The sequence below is a fragment of the Zootoca vivipara genome, chromosome 7 (assembly GCF_965207765.1).
Source record: "Zootoca vivipara chromosome 7, rZooViv2.hap1.1, whole genome shotgun sequence".
Lineage (NCBI taxonomy): Eukaryota > Metazoa > Chordata > Lepidosauria > Squamata > Lacertidae > Zootoca > Zootoca vivipara.
The window spans coordinates 46047052-46065111 of NC_142590.1; the positions used below are offsets into that span (position 1 = coordinate 46047052).

The 18060-nt window shown below is 44.1% G+C and overlaps 1 protein-coding gene across 9 annotated transcripts in view; it reads right to left on the minus strand.

Annotated features, from left to right (window-relative positions):
- Positions 1-1179: 1179 nt before the first annotated feature.
- The window catches only part of ST3GAL3 (ST3 beta-galactoside alpha-2,3-sialyltransferase 3), a 191007-nt gene continuing 174126 nt past the window's right edge, over positions 1180-18060 (minus strand). For 8 of the 9 annotated variants that reach the window (XM_088673314.1, XM_035123840.3, XM_035123842.3 and 5 more), the window contains one exon: positions 1180-5440. In XM_088673314.1, coding sequence (XP_088529440.1) covers positions 5351-5440 — 90 coding nt within the window. In that variant the 3' untranslated portion in view covers positions 1180-5350. The remainder of the gene's footprint in view (positions 5441-18060) is intronic. The other variant, XR_015950826.1, reaches the window with a different exon arrangement.

The window sequence follows — 18060 nt, forward strand, 5'->3', positions numbered from 1 at the left end:
GTGCAAACTGCACAACTCATCCTGGCTCACTCACACCCCTGTCAATTGCACAGTTAGTGATGTGTTTGTATCAGATGAAGCCTCGTGAGCTTGTGGTTTGCAGGGATTGAGTACACTGCACAATAAAATATGATCATAGAATCATAGAATCATAGAGTTGGAAGAGACCCCAAGGGCCATCCAGTCCAACCCCCTGCCGAGCAGGAAACACCATCAAAGCATTCTTGACATATGGCTGTCAAGCCTCCGCTTAAAGACCTCCAAAGAAGGAGACTCCACCACACTACTTGGCAGCAAATTCCACTGTCGAACAGCTCTTACTGTCAGGAAGTTCTTTCTAATGTTTAGGTGGAAGCTTCTTTCTTGTATTTTGAATCCATTGCTCCGTGTCCGCTTCTCTGGAGCCGCAGAAAACAACCTTTCACCCTCCTCTATATGACATCCTTTCATATATTTGAACATGGCTATCATATCACCCCTTAACCTTCTCTTCTCCAGGCTAAACATACCCAGCTCCCTAAGCCGTTCCTCATAAGGCATAGTTTTCCAAGCCTTTGACCACTCTGGTTGCCCTCTTCTGGACACGTTCCAAATTATTATTCTCCAAATAATCCCAGGATCGATATTATGTAAGGTATCTGTCTGCACATAGATACCAGATAGTAGCAACAACAAAAACACACCCAGCTGTGGCATGGCACCATTGGGATCTGTATAGATAAGCTGCCACTTCCTCAGATGACAACAAGTGGTCTCTTGTGAGTTTTGTGAAAGAGTGGTACCTAAAGCCCAGAATACAGATATGTCTGCACATTAAACTATGAAAGCACACCATGTGCTGAGGTTAGCTAGTCCATAGCTGCCCAATGTGGTTGAAAATAAGGTTATATACACAAGGCCTAGAGTATCTACTGTATTTTCACCCATTTGACTTTTTATGTGGAAATACAGTATAAAGGTGCTCCAGTTTCCTTTTCTCACAGGAACAGCTTCTTATAAATCTAGGAGCTGATTTTTCTGTGTGATTTCATCAGCAGCTGTTTGCTAACTGCTGTGGAAGCGACTCCAGGAACAAGTTGCAGCAATCTGTAAGCATCCCTCTGCCTTTTCACTTGAGGGGAGGGGAGGGGAGGGCAAGGCAGGGCAGGGAGGGAAACACAGACACAGAAATCCAGACAGTGTCTTTTATAGTTTTATTGCTTCCATGATATGAATAAGTCACAAGTGACTTGGAGGCTCATACATCACACCACCTCTTTCTTATAGCTAAAAAGAAAGTTCAAACAATAGAAACTGCACAATTTAATAAAACTATGCATGTTTCAAGCACATTAACAGTGTGGGCCCCTTCACCATCCACCACAATGCGGTTCAGTCCCTCTGTAGGATGGGCCAGCAAGGCCAGAGCTCCCTCTAGTACTTTGTTACTCCTTGAATGATATAGAAAGACTGTGTTTCTAAACTGTTGATGCCAGCAGGTGACTGATAGTGAAAGGCATGAACAAGGGTCTCTCTTGCTGAGGCTCTGTGGGATCTGTAAATCACTTCCCCAGCCTCTGTCCATAACAGCTGCAGGCTCACTAGGCTAGCAAAGTTACCTAGGAAGGATTTGCCGTATTCCCACTGAAGCCTACAAAACAACTTGTAAAGTGAAGTTTCTGACATTGAAGAAATAGTCACAAAAATGAAACAAGCATTTAGTAATTGTCACAAATAATTAAGTTTTCACATAATTTATGTAGGAAATGCCTGAAGGCAACTGTAAAGCGCCCAGCTATGATGATCAGACAAATGATATACAGCAGTGGGTAATTCCAGTATAAATCATATTCCTTCAGAGTCCAAGGCTAAGGGAAGTCCAGGGATCCTGCATCCCAATGTATGCTATTGCTGGGTTACCTTGGGTAAATTACACTCTCCCTGTTTCAGTTCAGCTATCTGCAAATTAGAGAACTGCAACATTTAATCTATTAACTGGTTCGATTACTCAATTAAAAAACTGAAGAAGTGTCCAGATTAATTTGGCAGATTTTTTTAAAAAAGTATTACATTTAATACAAATACTTGTAAGAACTAGTAATGCCAAGCATAATCTTAACAGAGGCACCATCCTTTCCCATCAAACAAGAGGGAATGCCTCTTCTAAGATGATTTCAGCAATGACATACATGTGCACTGAGCAACGGAAGCATGATTTTATTTTATTTTTTTGCTTCTGAACTATATACAAATCTGATTAATTGACTTAAACTCATATAATAAGCTTTTTTCTTAACTGGGTGATAGCCCTACTAAAATTGGATTAATTGCAAATTTTACATGATTATTATGAAGTTGAAATAAATAAGATTTGTAAAATATTAGGAATACTCAGTTTTACCCTTTTGCACGTGCAGTTGACTTAATATTTGCTAATGAGCAATGTCTGTTTTTCTCCTCTGGGCATAGCTGCCAAGTTATCCCTTTTTAAAAGGGATTTTCCCTTATGCTGAATAGGCTTCCTCACGAGAAAAGGGAAAACTTGGCAGCTATGCCTCTGGGTAGCAACCTTAGCTCAGAATGGAGGTGGATTGAGGGCATAGCCTCTGTGTATCAGTGATACTTTCCTGACAAATGTTCCTCTTTTGCACATGTCGTAGGAACGGTATATGACTAATGGGATAGAAAGTGCATTCACTTAGGGGCAGCAAATGCACTAAAATAGCATAGATTAGCAGGAAAGAGAGTTCAACCCACCTCTTATCACTCTACCATTACATCCAGAAAAATGGCAGTGGCTCCATTTCCACTCTGAGAATCCACAAGTGTAGCTCTCTGGCCAGGACCATGAGGTAACTGATCCAGGGCAGAACAATAAAATAGACTAAACACAGAGCACAGGAACTAACAGCATTATCATCTTAATCCTTTTTCAGATCACTCTTGATGGACTAATGTCATAGCCTTACTTTCTGTGTGGCTTAATTGCCAATAGGAGACTTAACACTGGTCAATATGGTGGAAGCCTGCTCCCCAATTCTACAACTCATTCACACTCTTTGGGCCTATCAGAACACACACACAGTGTACAGTGATGAATGAATGACATATTTTTCAGAAACTTCTATAATCTTGGAAATTTCTCATTGATTCATGTAACTGAAATAGCTCTCCCAGGAATGCTGCAAACCCAGCTGCAGAAACTACGGAAGTGCAAGTTAACATGATTTGAGTACCAGTTCAAAGTGAACCAGTGTTACTTGAGGAAAACAGAGCATTAGGGGGCAATTATGCTCCACTCTTCTGATCAGGACAGCAATTCCAATTCAGTTTTGAGTCTCACAAGAGAGTATTCAAGTAGGCAAAATTTGGATGGATATATATTTTTGCCCAGCTGTGTTACCGGAACCTTAGCAAACCAGTTGTGACATTTCTGAAAACAATCAGGAGGTTAGTGGAGCAGATAAACAAATAATAGTGATGTATTCAAATCCACTAATTCCAATACAAGAAGGGCTGGCTACAAATTCAATACCCCACACTCCACCTCATTACTCTCAGCCAAGACAACAAGGGCCAACAAACAAAGCAGCCATCCTCCCCTATGAGGAGCTGCCATACAAGCCAGACACACTTTGATGCGCATGCAAGGAAAATTGCACACTTGGGAAGCTCTGCCAGGCTCAACTCAACTCCTGCCCAGAGTATGTCAGCTTGTGCGTTTTGGGTCAAGAAAAGTTAAAAATGCCGCCAACATTCAGGAAATGTTTTTACCTTAAGTAGTCCTACAGAGGTACAGGGTCAGTGGACGCAGAGGTTAACTAGCCTGGGGACTTGTTAGCTCTTGTATCATTAACTAATTCTGTTACTATGCTCTTACCTTTCCAAATGACCCTGAAAAACAATTATGGAAATGCACATTCACATTGCAGAATATAGGGTAACACCATTGGCATACACAGAATAAACATTCTTCATGTCTATCTGCATAACAAGAGTTGTTCAGATTCTCATATCCTCTCTGAGCAAGGAAAGGCAAGCGAATCATTTTAATGCACTGTTGAACCTCACGTCAATGCAAAATATATTCATATTTTAGAAGAGGAGGGGTAAGAGCCCCTGAGAAAGCTTCTTGGGTGCACAGATCCCCAGACAAATTATGCCATTCATCCCTTCCCACTGTTTGGTCACTTTGCACAATATATTTCTAACCTTTCCAACACAAATGGAACACACTTGTGCAAATAGTGCATCTGACACATAGGGCACAGGAATACAAATACACCTCTCTGTCCCCTTTAAAAGGGTGCAGAATCATTTGGAAACAGACTGAGTTAAACACCTGACACATGGAAGCTAAAAATGGGGTAATTGCAGGCCAGGCAATTTCTATCAGTATCTCCAAAGGAGCTTAAACACTATCAAGGTAGTAACCACTTAAAATAGAATACAACCAAATGAGTGTAAAAATTCTGGCACCATTAGTTGCTGAACACTGGTGAAACTTCATATTTTAGGACAATTTCTGACCTGATCCAAAAATAAATTATTCCCTCCCCAAGAAAAAACAAAAAAGTACAGAACACTTCAGAACCATGATGCAGTTGCCACAGAAAACAAATATTTTGGGGTTTCTTCCCTGTGGCTAACCTACCAAACAGGTAGAAATCCCCCAACACATTGAAGTGAGTTGTGTGAACAATGGCTAAAAAATGTAGCCTGGTGAATGTTGGCAGCAGTGGCTGCTGCATGAGAAGCAGAGAGTCTGAAGATCCAATAGACCTCTCAATTGCTCCATCTAGGGCAAAGTGAGGCCACAATACTTTTAAATTATAGCAGCACCAACAACAGACAATTCTTGGACGGATTCAAGCCCTGCAAAGGGGCTGTGGCTGGCACAGAGGCAGGCTAAGTGCAACGCCAGGTCAGGTGTCCCATGGGGCTGGTGCACAGGCCAGGCTCCACTTGATATATTTAGTGTGATTCTCAAGAGTTTCTTTATATATATATGTATGTATGTATATATATAAAACAATGCATTGGACATTCAAACACTGCTGCCTCCGGCCTGGCCCCTATTCCCATTTGGCACAATTTTGTTTTGTTTTACCACTCTGTTTGTTCTCTCCAGTGATATTCCATCTCAAGCACAAGATCCTCTTGCAGTTCCAAGTGTGCGACCTGCTCCCTCAGGCCAATAGCCGCTGCTCCCCTGTGAGCCCTGGTGCAGGCAGGCAGAGCAGGCCAGGGAGACTTTTCAAGGGCACCGTGTGTCTCTAAAAAGCCGGGATTCTTGCCAAGGACCTCTTGCTGCCCTTGTCCTTAGCTGTATGCATGTGGCTGTGCAATTCCGCACAGTGGCTGCGCCTCCTCATATTCCACTGGTGAGGTCTGTGATTACTCGAGCTTTCACCAGCTTTCGTAGAAACTCCTTCTCCCGCTGTATATTGTGCGTCCAGGACTGCAGGGGGTGGGGAGTGGAAAAAGAAAGAGAAAAAGTGAAGAAAAAGTCAACCACTGCCCCGTTTCAGGTTTTTAAAGCTCTATTGTTAGTCTCAGAGCTCTGATCACAGAGGCCAGATCAAGACTTTGCCCTACACAGGTGCATTCAATGGCTTTTTGCTCTTGAGGCATCATGGTGACACTTTTAAAAAATTAATGGAATAGCTGCTCAGCAGCCACATGTCATGGTGCAGCATGCTTTCTCTTAAATTAAACCAAAATCCTTTGCCATATTATTATTGCTATTCTTTATTACATTCCCGAAAACATAACATGTTTTGCAATACTGTAAATGATTGGAAAATGTGCTGGCAAAATGTGGGATAACACTTGCTTTAATGCAACACCATCTAACCTCCTCACCAACAAACCAGAACGAGTGGTTATGAAGCAGCCAACATTGTCTAATCACCCTGCAAACAAATCAGGACGAATGTTTCATAAACAAGTCATCTGGAAGCATAGGAGTAAGCAAATATGACAACAGAGCCCTCTCAATCAAAGCAATGATCTAAAGGTACTGGACCAATTATTAATTAATTAATTAATTAAACCATTTATATACCACCCTTAAACCTTTGGTTTACCTTTAAACCAATCTATTCTATTTATATTCCGCCTTAAAATCAGATGGTGTACAATGTAGTATCTTAAAAAACCCACTAAAATACACATAGAAATATAAAAATGACATCTATAGTATCAAAGAAGGCCTAGGAAGGCTTGGGTAAACAGATACGTATGTACTAGCTGATGAAAAGGTGGGTTCCAAAGGATGGGTGCTACAACAGAGAAAGCTTGCCTCCATGTAGTCACAAGATGAATATCCATAGGGCTTCTTCAGATTACCACAGTCTGAGCAAGGTCTTATTGCCAGCCAGTTTGGTGTCAATTAACAAAACCCACTAGACTGGAGGGTACAGTAGCCAGTACCAGGCACCTGGAAGATAAATGAAGGACCAGAAGTGGAAATAGTGTGCCTATGTATTCTTCCCCTAATATGGATCATGAATCTTCTGTATAACATGGATAGCCCTCTTAACACCACTTTTTTGTTATTGCTATAAGCCAGGCATCCCCAAACTGCGGCCCTCCAGATGTTTTGGCCTACAACTCCCATGATCCCTAGCTAACAGGACTAGTGGTTGGGGAAGATGGAATTGTAGTCCAAAACATCTGGAGGGCCGAAGTTTGGGGATGCCTGCTATAAGCTGTAGGTCCCTTCCTTCAATATGTAATTAGGGATGGAGAGGCAATCTTAGCTGCACTTAGAATCATAGAATTGGAAGGGACCCTGAGGGTTATCTAGTCCAAAGCCCTGAAATGCAGGCATCTCAACAATATCATACATGACCAATGACCATCCAAACTCTACTTAAAAACCTCAAAGGAAGTTGAGTCCACTAAATCTGATAGGTGAAAGGTCTACTTAGACAAGGTAGGCAGAGCTATTGCCCACTGTATACCTAAAAGGGCATGCCCCTCATGGACAGGCAAGTGAAGAGGGAGGAGTTAGAGTGTGCATGTCTCAGGGATGACTGAATCTAAAGGTGAAAAGATATAAAAGCCACAATTACAAATTTGGGATTCAATTGCATTGCATTTCAACAGTTTCTGGAGGCACCTGCTGAAAGCAGTATAATGTCCTTTTCTATGGAAGTAATGTGATGATACAGAGCAATGCAGTGGTTTGTAGTTTTCCAGGAGCTGTTGTTGTTTGGATCAGCCCCTATGATGAATGCAGCTGAATAAATAAAATAAACAGATATCTTCATGGAGCGCACAAAACTGCAGCCAGACTATATTCTTACAGCCTCTCACTTCCAGCTCTTCTTGATAATACCCTAACCAATCATTCAGATGCATCTTCAACTACACCTTCACCTGTAGAAACAATTGACATATATTCTATTAACATAGCCTGAAAACAATGGATGCAAATGCCTTTCCCTCAACCAAGAAAAGACATTCCTCTCCTGTTCTAGTGCCTGCCCTTGCACCCCCAAACAGTGCATTACCAAGACTTCTTTCCTCTCATCTACTTCTTTATGGATGCTAGAAAGCAAACAGAAGCTGAGCTTGAGAATACTGGGAGCTGTACTGTATCTAATAGGTTAATCATGCAGAACATTTCAGAGATGGTTATTACTGGGCCATGAAGACAGCTAATCACTATCTCGTGCCGTGGCTGGCAGAGAGTGAGCAACAGAGGCAGAGCTGAGGTCATTGGTATGTAGACTCTGTTCTCCATAAGGCTAAGGAGAATCTACCTAAAATCTCAGTCTTCTCTGAATCAGAGTTACACTTGCCAAGCAGGCATGCACTAACTACAGCTTGTTGCAAAGTGGTAAAGTTTGAGTAACAAATCCCAGAAGCTCCTTGTCTGAGTTAGTCAGTACAGTGGAACCTCAGTTTACGAACACAATTGGTTCCAGAAGTCTGTTCATAAACCGAAGTGTTCGTAAACCGAAGTGAACTTTCCCATTGGAAGTAATGGGAAGTTGATTAATCCGTTCTAGACGAGGAAAAACACCCCCTAGAACGGATTAACCGCTTTGCTCCGATGCCTTCGCGGAGGCCGGGGAGCGTTTCCGCGACTGGGCTGTGCAGCCGCGAAAGCAGTCCCCGGCTACCGGAAGCCGGGGACCGCTTTCGCAGCTGCACAGCCCAGTCGCGGAAACGCTCCCCGGCCTCTGGAAGGCATCGGAGCGAAGTCCCGGCTCCGATGCCTTCCGGAGGCTGGGGAGCGTCACAAAAGTGCTCCCCGGCCTCTGCAAAGGCATCGGAGCGAAGCCGCTCCGATGCCTTCCAGAGGCCGGGGAGCATTTCCGCGACTGGGCTGTGCAGCCGCGAAAGCGGTCCCTGGCTTCCGGTTGCCGGGGACTGCTTTCGCGGCTGCACAGCCCAGTCGCGGAAACGCTCCCCGGCCTCTGGAAGGCATCGGAGCCGGGACTTCGCTCCGATGCCTTCCGGAGGCTGGGGAGCGTCGCGAAAGTGCTCCCCGGCCTCTGCAAAGGCATCGGAGCGAAGCCGCTCCGATGCCTTCCGGAGGCCGGGGAGCATTTCCGCGACTGGGCTGTGCAGCCGCGAAAGCGGTCCCTGGCTTCCGGTAGCCGGGGACTGCTTTCGCGGCTGCACAGCCCAGTCGCGGAAACGCTCCCCGGCCTCCGGAAGGCATCGGAGCCGGGGCTTCGCTCTGATGCCTTTGCGGAGGCCGGGGAGCCGCGAAAGCGGTCCCCGTCCTCCACAAAGGCATCGGAGCGAAGTCCCGGCTCCGATGCCTTCCGGAGGCTGGGGCTTTGCTCCGATGCCTTTGCGGAGGCCGGGGACCGCTTTCACGGCTGCAGCCCAGTCGCGGAAACGCTCCCCGGCCTCCGCAAAGGCATCGGAGCGAAGCCCAGCCTCCCCGAAGGTATCCGACGCTCCGATGCCTTTGGGGAGGTTTGGCCTTTGCTCCGATGCCTTCGGGGAGGCCGGGCCTTCACTGCAGGCCTCCAGGAGGCATCGGAGCGAAGGCCCAGCCTCCCCGAAGGCATCGGACGCTCAGTAGACCTCCGGCACCTCGGTTTACTAACTTCCGGGTTAGGATAGTTCGTAAACCGAAAGTTCGTAAACCGAGGTGTTCGTAAACCGAGGTACCACTGTATCTTCATCCAATACCACAGTGACAAATTCTTTGCCTCAGAGAGATACAAGCCTCTCTCTCCCTGTATGTATATATGTGAAGTGGTTTAGTCATGCTGGCCACATGACCCAGAAAGCTGTCTGTGGACAAACACCGGCTCCCTCGGCCTGAAGTGAGATGAGCACTGCACCCCATGGTCAATTTTGACTGGACTTAACCATCCAGGGGTTCTTTCCTTTACTTATGCTCCCCAGCATAAACTGAGTCATATATACATGAGTGTACAAATAGGCAAAATAAGCACATCATCAACCAGTATAATTGCAGTAAAACCTCTGATGTTAATACCCAATGCCCCCATGTTTTACAAAGGAAATTAGGATGCACTGTTGGAAGGAGTGCAGAAATTCCCAAAGAGGGATTTGGGTAGATAGGCATCTTGCCCAGCTGACCGAAACAGACAGCTGGAAAGTGAATTCCAAACAGTCTCAAACAGACACAGGGACCAAGTTTAGAAAAGCTGCATATTACAAAAATCTTTATCCATGGGTCTCTGATCTTCCTCATCATATCCACAGCCCCAATGTCATTCATTGACAGCTGCCTCTAATTATGAAACTTCTCTTTATTGTAATGGCAGAACACAAAGTAGCCTTCTCATCTCTGCATCATGTGTCATGGCCTCACACTGCCTGACCCAGTCTCTTGGCACATGATGAAGACTGATAAGTCACACCCAACCTGCCTTAGCTGTAGTGCTGGATATTTGCATTTAACAGGTGGGTTTCTGGGATATTATATGCAAATAAAATACAAATCCCCGGAGCTATTTCACCCTGGTGAACATTCCACCTTGCCAAGGGAGCAATGTACACTGATACCCGGAATGAATATTACTGATACTGCATATCATTGCAACAAGCATATGTTGTTTTAACATAAAGGCTGGCATGTTGAGCATCTACTTGTGGTACCACTGAAAAGGCTTAATAAGCTATGTTTATCATTTGCCATAACAGTTGCTTCCCTAGCTAAAAAGCTTTTCCAGGGATCTGGGAACAAAGCTGCAGTTGCTGATCTTGGCGAGACTATTTGCCACAAGTGAGCCCCTCACCTGCATCAAGAAACACAGCAAGGTACCAGGGTCCACATGAATAATTTTAGCTAAGTGTTGGGACATGCCAATCTGAGGGGGAAAGAAGAGGCTCATCTCCAGCTCCATCTATGGTTACCAATTATAGAAGAAAATCTTCTTACTGCAAATGGCTAATCATGCAAATAAAACTGCATTCCTGCATTTAGCTAAGATTAGAAGAGTGAGGATAAGGTGGGAGTGATGAACTGAAACCCATGCTGTCCTTTTTGAGAAAAAAAAGATGACCAAGCAGGCAGAGGCATATGAAACACATTGGCTATTGATCTAGTTACAGGTTGGTAGCCGTGTTGGTCTGATGTAGTTGAAACAAAATTAAAAAATTCTGTCAAAAAAAGTAAAAGTAAAAAAAGTATGACAAACTTAGTTGGTTTCTAAGGTGCTGCTGGAAGGAACTTTTTTATTTTGTATTGGCTATTGATGTCACTGGTGGAACTGAGCCTCCCATGAGAACATATATACTACAGAGGGAACTCCATCACAGGGATGTCCATTACTTGGACCATGTAATGAATGGGAAGCCATTCCAAAAAAGTAATTAACCCTACTTGGGATGCCTCAGACAATATGGTAGTATGAACCATTTCCCTCTTACTGCTAGTTATGACTTGGGATGACTTACACTGGACACAAATTCTGTTCAGGTGGGTTAGAAAGAGTGCATTGTCTACTTCAGCTTTCCCATCTGTCCTACTACCATAGGTGGGTCATTTCCAGCCTGATTTCCTCTAATGGTGGGGTTTCCTGTTACTCTTTGCAGTGCGGCAGAGCTGTCTGCAAATCAAATGCATTTGCCAACAACAGCAGGGGTGTCAGGAGAATGTGTGGTTCAGTGGAACACAAAATTGATTTAGCTCCCTGGTTTCATGTTCTGTACCTCATTGGTCCTGTTCACTAGGCTCTTGCTGCACTGAACTGACTCCAGTTATGGCAGATGACTTGAACTGATTAGAAGGATTTAGCCACGTGATGGTAACATACCCCAAACTCTCTTTTGTCAGTATAAGGAGCATAAACCCAGGGCTTCTACAGAAGAGCCATGCTGTCAGAACAATATTAGCCTCAGGCAACCCATGATTATTATTATTGGAACTGAGCCCTGGAGAAACACGCTTGTAGCCTGCTAGACAAACCTCTCAGCCCACTCCTTTCATGCTCCCCCTTTCCCAGTCTCCCATTTCCAATGAGGACTCTGAACTGTTCTCAGTTGTGCAAACAAACCTGCTGAAGGTCTGAGGGGATGGCAGAAATTACAGATTTCTGTGTTTTCCAGCCAGAATGCTCCATGTGGTATAAAAAAATCTCTTCCTGCTCTCTGGGGATCAAGATAGGATTTCCTCTGTTTACAGCCTTGATTGGACTGTCTGATATTGCGCTCTGTCAGTGGTAACAGGAGCAATGGGAGATGATAGAAATCTGCTCTGCAAAACAAAAGGTGAAATGCATTCCTTGGAATTCTGGGTGCATTCACTGTAAGCAAGCGTGAAAGAGTGTGGACTGGGGCAAGGGGAACAATAGGAGGGGCCAACGTAACATGAACTCAGTAAGTGTCCCTTCATTTGCATTTTTATTTAATTATCTATGTAGCCTTTAGAAACTGTCTTGAATATGTGCAAATGAAGAATATCCACTTCTTTTAAATACAGTACTGCCTCCATGTACAAATAGCAAATGGAGAACTGTGCCAGGTTTGATCATGATGCGTGATAAACCAACTCAACAGGAGGAAAAGCTGCCCAGCTACAGCCAATTAGTCTCACTGCAGTTGCTGGACCCCTGTTATCAGACATACTTATCTTGATGACCAGCACACCAAAATCCCATAAAGATTAAATCGCAGGAGGAAAACCTATAAGAAGACAGCCCCTGTTGCTTAAGAATGGCAGGCTAGGAGGGTCGTTTCCTGAAATGCCCTGATACTAATGCATTTGCCACCTGACAGAAAGCCAGCCATATGTCCAGGAAACTCTGCTACTGCCTTGCAGCGGCAAAAGCTCCCCACTGACCATCTGTGGACACCCAACTCTACCTTCCCCTCCCCTGAGGTTAAGTAGCTCTTCTCTGGCTAATGAGCCACACACAGGATCATACCTGCCAAGTTATTTTGTGTTGAACTTAGTATTTAATCTCCACTTTCTTTTCCTGCATGCCTCTTGTATAGAAGTCTCAACCAGGGACATCTTTCAAGTACACATAGGGAAGCATAATCTGCAGCTATGGGAGGGAGGGGGTGGAGAGTGGCCAGGGGCAAGGGATCTTAGAGTCTCTGGACATCTAATACTGTACTGAGGAAAGAGTGAATTTTGGCAGAGGTGTGAAATGCTGAATCTGCTGAAATTCCTTCTTCCACACAAACATTTTTAAGTTCTGTATGTGTTTACCCTCAACTCTACAGCTGAGGAAGGGAAATAGAAATGACACTCTTAATCAATTCATATTCTTGAATTAAAAACCTGGGGGTTCACTTGGATAATTTATTTAAAGACATTGATGGGCGTTACTCAGCATACCTACTCTTTGGTTCTTCTTGTCTTTTATAGCTCAATATTTAGCGCATTTACTCAAAAATAAACCCAAATGAGCAAAATGGGACTTATGTCTTGTCAAAATGGCTGTAGGGTTAAACTAGGGCACTCTAGGCTTCTCTATATTGCCCTTGGGCCTCTCCCCATGCCCTGTCCTTCACTGGCCCTGCTCCACCCCTCCTTTTGCCTGGCTGGAATGTGCCCTTGAAGAGTGATAATGCCTCTAACTTGCCTGGATGGAAAAATGCACGTGCAGAAATGCCTAGGTTTTGCATGGCCTCAGTCTAGCCCAGTGGTTTTCAACCCTTTCGAGTCCATGGCTCCCTTGACGAACTACACTCTTTCTGTGGCTCCCCTATGGGAAACGCACCCCAAACCTCAGAAATCCAGTTATTTCAACCCCTGCCTGCAGATCCAGCAGCCCCTCACCCCTTTTTGAACACCCTCTTTTGTGGAGTGTTCCCTCAGCATCCTCTCCTCTCCCCTCTCCTTGGACGTCCTGCGGGCAGCCACCATGGCTGCTCTGGTGTTTGAGCTACTCCCCACACACCCCAAAGAGAGGTGACTCCTCACATTGTACTACAGGAGCCTGGGAAGAGGATGCCTCCAGCCTTAGCAGCCCAATGGAGACTGGCAGAAGGTGAATGTGAGGCCACCAATTTACTCACCTTGGGAGGTAGCAGTGGCAGCAGCAGGAGCTGCTGGGCCTCCATGGCGGAAAGGCAGAAAGTGTCCCTTTGGCACCAGGCACGAAGCTCCCAGGCACACAGCAAGCACAAGAAAGGCCAACATGGTACCTGCCTGCCTGGCCTCCCACTTGTCTGTCCATTCCCAACAGCAAGGGCTGACAGACTGGCTGGCTGGCTGGGCTCCCTCATCCACTTGTTTGCTTATTCTGAGGCTGCCTCTGCTCCTGGCAACCAGCACCCCTGACCAGCATTCGCCTGCAGAGCTTGGAGCCATGGCTGCTACAACGGACAGCCGCACAAGCCTTTGGGAGGCAGAGACGTAAGAGGGCATCAGAGGAGGGAGGAGGGAAAGAGGGACGGAGGGCAGTATTGTTTGCAGCACCCCTGACCATCATTCAAGGCACCCCAGAGTGCTGCGGTACACTGGTTGAAAACGCCTGGTCTAGCCTACTGTACAAAGGCAAGAGTCACAACTGTTGCCGTACCCATTTTTTGCCTCTAGCCATGCTCATCACTGACATGCACACTCTGGAAGGTTGTCCACGGGGAAATATGGCCTTTGGGTTGAAAAGAAGTTTCTCACCCCTTGGATTACAGTTTTAATGCAGTGAGAAGCTGAGACTTGACTGCTCAAATGATGTTAGTTAGATGTGAGCAAATAACTTTACACCAAGATTAAACTAGATCTGGGTAGGAGGAACCAATTCTCCTATTAAGAGCTCTTGAGATTCAGCTTGATTCTGCCCCCATGTGGCTGGCAAAGGATGTGCTTTAGGAACAAGAAATACTACTACATATTGATTGGGAACCATGGTACTGTACTGATTTTTAAAAACCGCTTTATTTAGTGGGGGAATGCATTCAAAAGGGCACCTTTAGGTATATAAATTGCAAGAGTGCAAGAGTACAAGTGCAAGAGTGTTTAAAAATGCAAATTCTACATTCAAGTTATGCCAAAAGTCTGCAGTCCCCCAAAATTGAAATTGCATTAGGAAAATGTGGCATATTTATATATTTTTCTAATTTGACTGCTCTATTATTGTGGTAGAAGTATTTAAAATTCTGAATTATTCATTTCCACCCAGAGAATTCCTCAGGGAATTATCAAAATCAGAGGAGCAACATATTATGTACGCAGAAGGACAAACTGGGGAGAAGATGGGGGGTGATGACATTAGAATCTGTAGGGAAGCTATTGATTATTAGAAACACTACCCAGACCCTTTCTGGCTTTCAAGAATGTTATCAACAAGCATGGCCAATGGCCAATGATGATGCGAGCTGAAGTTCAGCAACATCTGGAGGGTCAGAGGTTCCCCACACCTGCTATAAAGGATCATTTATGCTAGTCTGTTTTTTTTTACCAAGGAGCAGAAAAAAACCAAAAAGCAGAATGAGTGTGTGTGTGTGTGTGTAGCTGGAAAGACAGATAGATAAAAGGTGTGGTGAGTGGGTGGGGTGGGGGGAAGAGAATGAACCACATCAGTCATCACTGCAGGCACCTAAAATGTACTATCCTTTTGCAGATCAGGATGCCTCAACCCTTTGCCTCCCAAAAGTGACCCTTCTTTCAGCCAGTGTTGTTTCTCGCATTTCCAGAGCTATTCACCAGGAAGGCTTGAAGAGCAGCCATGCTGCCAGACCATAAGTCATTAGGCCTGGTTTATATAATGTTTTGAAAGGAGTTTCGCTCTTCATACTTACCAGCAATTACTGGGATTCACTGTGGATAACAATGTGGCACATATTCTCTCATATTTCTTTAACTTTAACTGATAGTGACACAAGAAAAAAAAAACCAACCCCAGTATTGTTGCTCTGTTTCTCATCGCACCAACATTTGAACATTATGGCATAGACTCAACATCCCTCCCAGTTCTTCCAGTAAATGTATTTGCATACCTTTGCATGTTTCCTGTGATTTGCCTCCCTTTCAGAAACTAAGAGTTATATGTTTAGTTTTATCTAAACTAAAGCATGGGTAGGCAACCTAAGACCCGGGGGCTGGATGCGTCCCAATCGCCTTCTCAATCTGGCCCGCGGACAGTCCGGGAATCAGTGTGTTTTTACATGAGTAGAATGTGTCCTTTTATTTAAAATGCATCTCTAGGTTATTTGTGGGGCATAGGAATTCGTTCAAACCCCCCCCCCCCCCAAAAAATATAGTCCGGCTCACCACAAGGCCTGAGGGACAGTGGACCGGCCCCCTGCTGAAAAAGTTTGCTGACCCCTGATCTAAAGCTAAAATGTAAGGGTCAACCTAAATGTAATGACAACAGTTCCAATGGTTAAGCACAGAACTATCCCAGTAATGAAAAAGAGGTCATTTATAAAAAAAACAGAAGAGGCTGACGGATGAGAGAATCTGCTTTTGTTGATAGTTGGATACTAAGTCATAGAGCACATCCACTGAAATCAAGCAGCAAATTAGTCAACCCTGTATCTTTTATTACCGATCTGGAAACTATTTTGAGCAATGGAAGAGTTGCATACACATATATTAATAAAACTAATATACAGGTAATACTTTTTTTTTAAAAAAAGCTTTCCTCATGGTTTACCTCCTTTCAGCCCCCTTCCCTAGGAACATTTTTTCGTATCTACTGTCACATCTGGTGTTAAGAGTTCAGGCTGGGAGAAATGTGTTTGCAGAGAGCAGCTGCAGGGAGGTAAGTCATGATCAGGAGGCAAGTTCTGTACTCCTCACCTACACCCTGCCCTTTTCTTTGGAAATCAGGTACCCACATCAATATTTCTATATTACTAGGGTTGGCAAGTAAACCCCTGGGATAGGTGGGGTGCATGGGTGTGTGATTAAAGCCCACTATTGAAACTACAGGTGACAACCTGCGGCATAGAGGCCAACCTAATTTTACATAGCCCCTGACTCCTCTCCAAGTTGTCCTGTTCTTCCATCCTATCAGAATTCCTTCCTTCCTGTTCTTTCTCCCTATCTTTTCCTGGGTTCTTCAGAGTGTCTAACTCCTTACTTTTAACAAATGGAAGAAGCAGTAAAGCATTATACTTGAAAACAACAACAGATTTTAAAATATATTTTTCCTGTCTGGATAGCTTGGGAAAAAGACTTTCTTTTTCAGCTGTCTCGGAACAAACTGGCAGGTTTCTGCCATATGTATATGTCACAGTCACACTAAAGTCAGAGGGTGGTATTCAACTAGGCTTTATTTGGAGTAGACCTATTGAAATTAATGAATATATCTAAATTAGGTCTATGGATTTCATTATGTCTACTCTGAGTAAAATGGTAGTCGAATGCCTCCAACTAAAACAAATCCTCTGAATATTTATTTGAAAAAAGGTTGCCCATCCCTGATCTAGACTATAGAAACTAGAAGAAATATCAATGCAGAGGAGTGTTCTGGGGCAAAAAAAAATGTTTCCAGGTTGTTCTTTGTAAATTATGTGGACATTTGTTGTAAAACAGGACTGGGTAACCTAGTTCATGGGCCTGATCCAGTACCACAAGCAAAGTTTCCTGCCACACCTAGTCCCCACTGATCATTGCAGTGGAAAACAAAATAAAAATGTAGTCAAAGCGCTGGAGTGGGTGGAGCTTAGCACCCTGATCGAATTGCAAATTGCCTTCTCCCTAGTCATCAGACTGATCATCTGATGAGCAGAAATGGGGAAATAATCCCCCTCCTCAGCTAACCATCAGGGTTCAGCAGAAGAACTGCCTCACCTTCATAAAGAGAACAGCTTTACAAGTAAAATAACAAACAATCTCATAATGAAGTGTTTCTCTCTTTTTCAGTTAAATAGATTGTGTATGGAATACGTTTGGGACCAGTGTTGTACGTACAGCCATATACAACTGTGGATCAAACAAACTTCTACAGTATGTTCTATATAGTGGCCATACTGATAAGACAACATACTTCCAGTGTCATTCTGATTTTCTCGTTTTTTTCAAGAAGCAAGATGTTTCTCCATTTCCTCCAGCAACATTGTAAACAATGTCAGCTTTGCCACCCTGCAGCAACTGGTATATGCATTTGCATTAGCAATGTAATCTTTGGGTGTTATTTTTTTCTACTCAGAAAAAATAACCCTAAAGTCCTGTCTGTGTAGTGTTTGCTTTTGGGTGGAGATGCTATTATTGCCTAGTCCAGGCATCCCCAAACTTCGGCCCTCCAGATGTTTTGGACTACAATTCCCATCATCTCTGATGCTGTTAGCTAGCGATCATGGGAGTTGTAGGCCAAAACATCTGGAGGGCCGCAGTTTGGGGGTGCCTGGCCTAATCATAGCTATATTAAAATTATGGAATCCTCAAGTATATTATCTTGACAAATATCATTTCTAGAGGAAGGAAGACTCAAAAGGAACTCAGGAGTGCTTTTCTTCTTGTCTGAATCTAGAGGAAAATTAAGAGTCATACATGGAAGACTCTAAACAGTTTCAAAATGAACAAGGCATACCCTTCTACAGTGTTGGCAAAGGTCATTTTGATTTTGTTTTTGAGCCTTACAAGGTGCTTGTTTAACAAAATTTTGCTATAGCCCTCATCAATCACAGTTATGACTTATTGGCTTATTGACTAAAAGCACTGAAAGGCAGCAGCAG